Below are 6,000 nucleotides of genomic sequence, written 5' to 3' on the forward strand. Positions count from 1 at the left end.
TCCTCTAGCTGCCTTCTTCAATGAAGCATAATAATAGGACTGACCTCCCAGAGTTGTTGACAATCAGTTAAAATACTAACTATATAGATTATTTTGCAAACCTTAATGTGTTTTTAAAGCATTTACGAAGCAGGCACCACGTGCCAGGCACTGTGCTAAGTACTTTCCAAGCATTATCTCATTGGATCCTGATGGCTCTGTAGAAATGTTTGTCTTGGATTTTCTGGTTGGTCTAGACCCCTCTGAGCATGAAGAGTTAATGCCTGTTGCTGCCTCCCATCCCTCATGGCCTTTCCTGTTGGGCAGCTGAGTGAGTGACCCTCCTGTTGATGGAGGGAACTTTCTAGTTAATTCATTGCTCGCTGGGGCTCCGCCAAAGCCCCTCTTTTCATTTCCTTGGGAAAGGCGGAGGCTGATTCTGTTCATAATTTTAATGGGAGAAAAGGCCAGCATTATGGATAGCCCAATAAATCTGATCCGGTGGTTTGGGCCCCGCATCGACGCCATCCATCTGAACAGCTGGCTCATTCCTCATCTGCCAGGGCTCAGGCAGACAGTCCAATTAGTGGCCTCTCCCCTGCCATGCCCCTGGTGCTCAGACCCAGATGCCCAGGAAGCGGATGATGAAGTGGCTTAATACTTGTGAAGGAACAGTAATAGTAATAATAATAAAGCCACAAGAAAACCTCTGAAGGGGCCAGGAAGAGCACTTTTCCAGAAATGAAGAAGAAAAAGAAAGGAAGAAAGCTATTAATTCCTCTTGCCCTGAGATTTTCCTTCCCTGAGGGAGATGCCCTCGAGGACTCGAAGGGCTTCCTTGTCCCAGAGATGAAGGATGAGCCTTGTTCTGCTGGAGTCTCTTGGGCAGAAGCAGGAGGGAGATGGGAGGAAGACAATTTAGGGTCAATAAGACTAGCTAACGTTTCTAGATGGTTTAAGATTGGCAAAGCATTTATCATCATTATATTCAATTGGAACAGTGACTGAAGTAGGTGCTGTAACCATGGTACCCATTTTACAGATGGAGGAATTGAGAGTTGAGTCATACATGCCTAGTAAGTGATGGAGGTGGGACTTAATCCCAGCTGCCTCCCCCCAAATCCAGAGCTCGATCATGTCCTACCTTCCCTCTGATGATAATGCTTGAGGATGAGCCCATCAGAATTTTTATTTGAATCCAAACATCTGATCTCATAGTGCTTTGTTTGTCTCATACACATTCATCATGCTCTAATACGAAAGTGGCTAAGAGGGTGAGGATTGGGTTTAGATAATCTAGAGCCCTGGTCCTGGACTCAGGAAGACTTGCGTTCAAAATAACCCCAGACATGCATGATCCCAGGCAAGTCATTTTATCTCTGCCTGCCTCAGTTTTGTCCACCATAAAATGGGGATGATAATAGCACCTACCTCCCAGGGTTCTTGTAGAAATCAAATGACATAATGTATACAAATTGCTTTACAAATGAAGCACTATATTTGCTAGCTATCATCATCATCATCATCATTATTGGTTTGTTTAATGATTATCCATATACATGTTAAATAGACATTTATCTCTTTTTGCATCTAGCATTTTGTAAATAGTAGGCATTTGACTTTTTTTTAACCCTTACCTTCTATTTTAGTATCAATTCTAAGACACAAGAGCAGCAGGTGCTAGGGAATTGGGATTAAACAACTTGCCCAGGGTCTCACACAGCTAGGAAGTGTCTGAAGCCAGATTTGAACTCAGTTCCTCCCAATTCCAGGCCTGGTACTCCATCCACTGTGCTTCCTAGATGCCCTTTATGAATCATTATTAGCTCCTGGTTGACATTATTAGTCATGGTTGACTCTCCATGACCCCCTTTGGGGTTTTCTTGGCAAGGATCCTAGAGTGGATTGCCACTTCCTTCTCCAGCTCGTTTGACAGATGAGAGGAACTAAGGCAGCTGTTCTCTGCCTATAGTATTTTTCTTTAAATTTATTAAGGAGAGTTGGTTGGTCTCTTCTATACATACAGTTTTCTACCATTTAGTAGCAAATGCTTTTCTAATTGAACTTTTTGGTGATGAATAAATAACTGCACTGGAAAAGAAAGGATGAGCCATCCGCCGAATGTGTGCGTTCTAATGAACTGGATTGAAGGACAGTTATGGCAGGTGGCTGAGGGCTCAGGAAGGCTGGAGAGGGCAGAGCTGCCAGTGCCCAGCGCTGAAGCCTCCCTGGTTGGGTCTTCCCTCTTTAGGGACAGCTAGCTGTCTTCACTGTCAGGGCAGCCTGTGGGGTGGAGCACCAGAGACAGCATCCCAGGTTTTCCTTTTTCTCCTTCTCCGCCATATTGGTGATGGTTCATTGTTCCATTTTCATTTTCTAGGGTTCTAGAGCAGTGATTGATAGACACTATCTATGACAGCTGTGGAGTGAGATTTTGGAACCCAAGGCCCTCCTTGAATATTCCCCAGCTGCTACTTCTCCTTTTCTTTCTCCTATTTTTTTCTTTCTCCTCTTCCCCTTCTATTTCTTTTCTCCTCCTCCTCCTATTTCTTTTTCTTCTTTTTCTTTCATCTCTTCCTCCTCTTGCTCTTTCTTCCCTTCTCCTCTTCTTCTTTCCCCTTCTATTTCTTCTTCCTCTTTCTTCTCTTCATCCTTCTATTTCTTCTTCCTCCTGCTCCTTCTTCCCTTCTCCTCCTCTTTCCCCTTCTATTTCTTCTTCCTCCTTTATCCTCTTCTTCCTATTTGTTCTTTTTTCCTCTTCCTCCTCCTATTTCTTCTCCTCGTTTTTTCTCTTTTCTCCTCCTGTTTCTTATTTCTCCTCCTTCTCCTTCACCTCCTCCTCCTTTTTTGTCTTTCTCCTCCTCTGTTTCTTCTTCTTTCTTCCTCCTTTTATATCTTCTTCTCCTCTCCTTCTCTTCCCTCTCTTACTTTCTATCTTAGAATTGATACTTAGTTTCAGATCCAAGGCAGAAGAGTGGCAAGAGCTAGACAATGGGAGTTAAATGACTTTCCCAGGGCCACACAGCTAAGAAATATCTGAGATCAGATTTGAACCCAGGACTTCCTATCTTCAGACCTAGTTCTCTATCCACTGAACCACTTAGCTGCCCCTTTCCCAGCTTCTTAATGACTTTCAGATGTAGCACCCAGAAGTGAAACATAGTATTCTAGATGTAGCGTGACCAGAGCCAAGTGCCACCAGCTTCTGAACCTCCTCAGTCCTAGACATGATCCCTTTCCCAATGCAAAGAGGCAAAAAAGAAGAAAGGGTCTGACTCTCCCCGTGTCCAATTTGGTGGATTTATCGAGTCTAAGCGCGTGGCCATAGCTGATTCCACACAACGTCTCTCCGTAAATTGCTGAGAGCCCAGAGGCTGCTCACCCCTCCACAGAGGCAGCCACAGCTCATTAGATAAGGGACCTCAAGGCTCAAGAAATGCAACATTAGCAAAAAAGAATAAAGGTACCATTAGCCTTGTTCATGGCCAGAATTTCTTATTTAACTCTTAATGGTCCCGATCTAAGATCCTGACTCAAAAGAATGCCAGAATAGATGAAGCCAGGGCAAGAAACATTTATCGAGCATTTTCTGTGGGTCAACATGCCAAGTGGGGCTGTTGGGGGGAGAGAAAAATGATGCCAAATGGCAAAGATGTGCCTCAAAGTTGGAGCCAGTGCCATTTGGAATATATGTCATTCCTTATACTTTGGTGTGTTGCCAAGTACGCTAAAATGGTTCAGTGGGCAACTACTGGGAGAATAGAATACCTTGAGCAAGGGAGAGGGAAATGTTCTGTCCTAGTAACAATTCTAAGAAAGAAGGGCAAAGGCTAGGCAATGGGGGTTAAGTGACTTGCCCAGGGCCACACAGCTAGGAAGTATCTGAAGTCAGATTTGAACCCAGGACCTCCTGACTCCAAGCCTGGCACTCCATCCACTGAGCCACCCAGCTGCCCCGAAAAAATTTTTAAAAGCTAGGTTGATTGATCTTGACCTGAAAGTTACAATTTCCAAAGGACTCTAAAGGAGGGGAGGAGAGAAGAGGAAAGGAGTCCATTTCCTAAATGAGGGATCCTAATTCTTGCCTTGAAACTTTGGGATTTGATAACTAAGATCACAGGGATAAAGTCTTACAGAGCCCTGACATCCAGGATCAGTGCCCATCCATCCATTTGTTGATTCTATTTCCATTCTTCTTTGGGGCTGGGCCGGGAAGCATGGCAGTGTCTGTCAGACGTGGATGGGGGCAAAGACAGAACGGGTCCAGGCCCAGCCCCATGCCTTGATTCCTTTGTAACTAGAGCCACCTGGGTCACTCTCCCAGGGGAAGGGTATCTTCTTAGGGGCAGGGACTATACCATTAAGAAAAAATTCTCAAGAAACTTGGTGGTGAACCTACCGTTGGCTGAATGGCATCATTCAGCATCCCTGCCTCCTACATTACCCCATCGTTTCCCAGGCACGCTCTGGAAGTCTGAAGCTCCTCAGGTGTGTCCCGTATCTCGTGCTTCTCTCTCTGAAACTTCCTCAGTCCTTTCGGCATCGGGGAAATGTTCCCGATCCATCAGCTTGTGACTGATGTTAGGAAAGAGGTGGCAACAGGCTTCTCTTGGCTGTTTTTTGGGTGTGATTTCTTCCCATCTATAAATAATAAAGGCTTGGGGGCAGGGGGGAAAAAGAGAAGTATGTATGTTCAGGGAAACAGCAGTTAGGGGAGAAAGGATCTTTTTGACCGTGAAAGGAAAGGAATACAGGGAGAGATAATGGAGGGTAGTAGGAAAATCCCTGGTTAGAGAGTTGGAGAACCTGGGTTCAAATTCTGCCTTGGATACTTCTATGTCTTTGGACAAGTTACATTGCTTCCAGAACCTGTTTCCTGACATCTTTAAAGGGAGGAAGTTGGGCTAAACTGGACTCTGAGGTTTCTTTTAGATACAAAGGCTATGATCTAATGACTCTAATTGTAGAGTTCCTGTCTTTTGCCCATTTTTGGGAAGACCTTGGAGCCTCAGTTGCCTCATCTGTAAAATGAGGATTATTTCCTTGGGAGTTGTGGACATCCAGGCTTAGGAAATTGTGACACCAATTTTTGCCTCAGTTTACTTATCTGCAAAGTGGGGATAATGATACCTGTGGAGCTGTCCTTGAGTGGCTCAGAGGTTCTAAGGGAACGTTGTCTGTAAAGTGCTTTGAGATGGTGATGAGGCCATTCCAGTAATTTCCTGTCTGCTTCTGACCATAGGTTGTGTTTCCCACCTTCATCCTGGAGAAGAGGTCCCTCCTGGAAATGTTTGCTAACTTCATGGCCCATCCAGACCTGCTCTTGTCCATAGGGTCCGGGGCGACTCCCGAGGACAGAGCCATCTCTTTTGTGGAGTATTACCTGACGTCTTTCCATGAGGGCCGCAAAGGCTCGGTGGCCAAGAAGCCCTACAACCCCATCATAGGGGAGACGTTTCTCTGCTCCTGGGACGTCCCCCAGGACCGCATCAGGCCCTTACAAAGAGAGAAAATCATGGAACCTGAGGCGGAGGCTAAGGCTAAAGCCGAGGCTGAGGCTGAGGCCGTGGTGAAGGCTGAGGCTGAGGTTAAGGCCAAGGCGGAGGCTGAGGCTGAGACCAAGGCTGAATCGGAGGCTAAAGTCTTGAGTAAAAGGACTTACCACAAAGACTTTCACAAGCCAGAACTATACAAGTTGAGGTTTGTGGCTGAGCAGGTGTCCCATCATCCCCCAGTGTCCTGTTTTTACTGTGAGTGCAAGGAGAAAGGATTATTTGTGAATACTCACGTATGGACCAAAAGCAAGTTCATGGGCATGTCTGTAGGGGTGTCCTTGATTGGGGAAGGTAAGAAATGGATCCAGTTGGGTTTGGGGGCGGCATTTAAAATATATGCAGGGAGGTTTTCATAGCCCACTGAGATTGGGACTAAAGATTTTTCTCCCTCCGTTCCTTCCTTCCTTCCTTCCTTCCTTCCTTCCTTCCTTCCTTCCTTCCTTCCTTCCTTCCTTCCTTCCTTCCT

General features: G+C 45.6%; 1 protein-coding gene across 1 annotated transcript in view; it reads left to right on the top strand.

Annotated features, from left to right (window-relative positions):
* The window catches only part of OSBPL10 (oxysterol binding protein like 10), a 107,410-nt gene that overhangs the window by 66,443 nt on the left and 34,967 nt on the right, over positions 1–6,000 (top strand). Inside the window, exons 6-7 of the mRNA XM_044678876.1 lie at positions 5,222–5,566; positions 5,660–5,825. Coding sequence (XP_044534811.1) covers positions 5,222–5,566; positions 5,660–5,825 — 511 coding nt within the window. The remainder of the gene's footprint in view (positions 1–5,221; positions 5,567–5,659; positions 5,826–6,000) is intronic.

Source organism: Gracilinanus agilis, chromosome 5, assembly GCF_016433145.1.
Source record: "Gracilinanus agilis isolate LMUSP501 chromosome 5, AgileGrace, whole genome shotgun sequence".
In the NCBI taxonomy this organism is placed as follows: Eukaryota; Metazoa; Chordata; class Mammalia; order Didelphimorphia; family Didelphidae; genus Gracilinanus; species Gracilinanus agilis.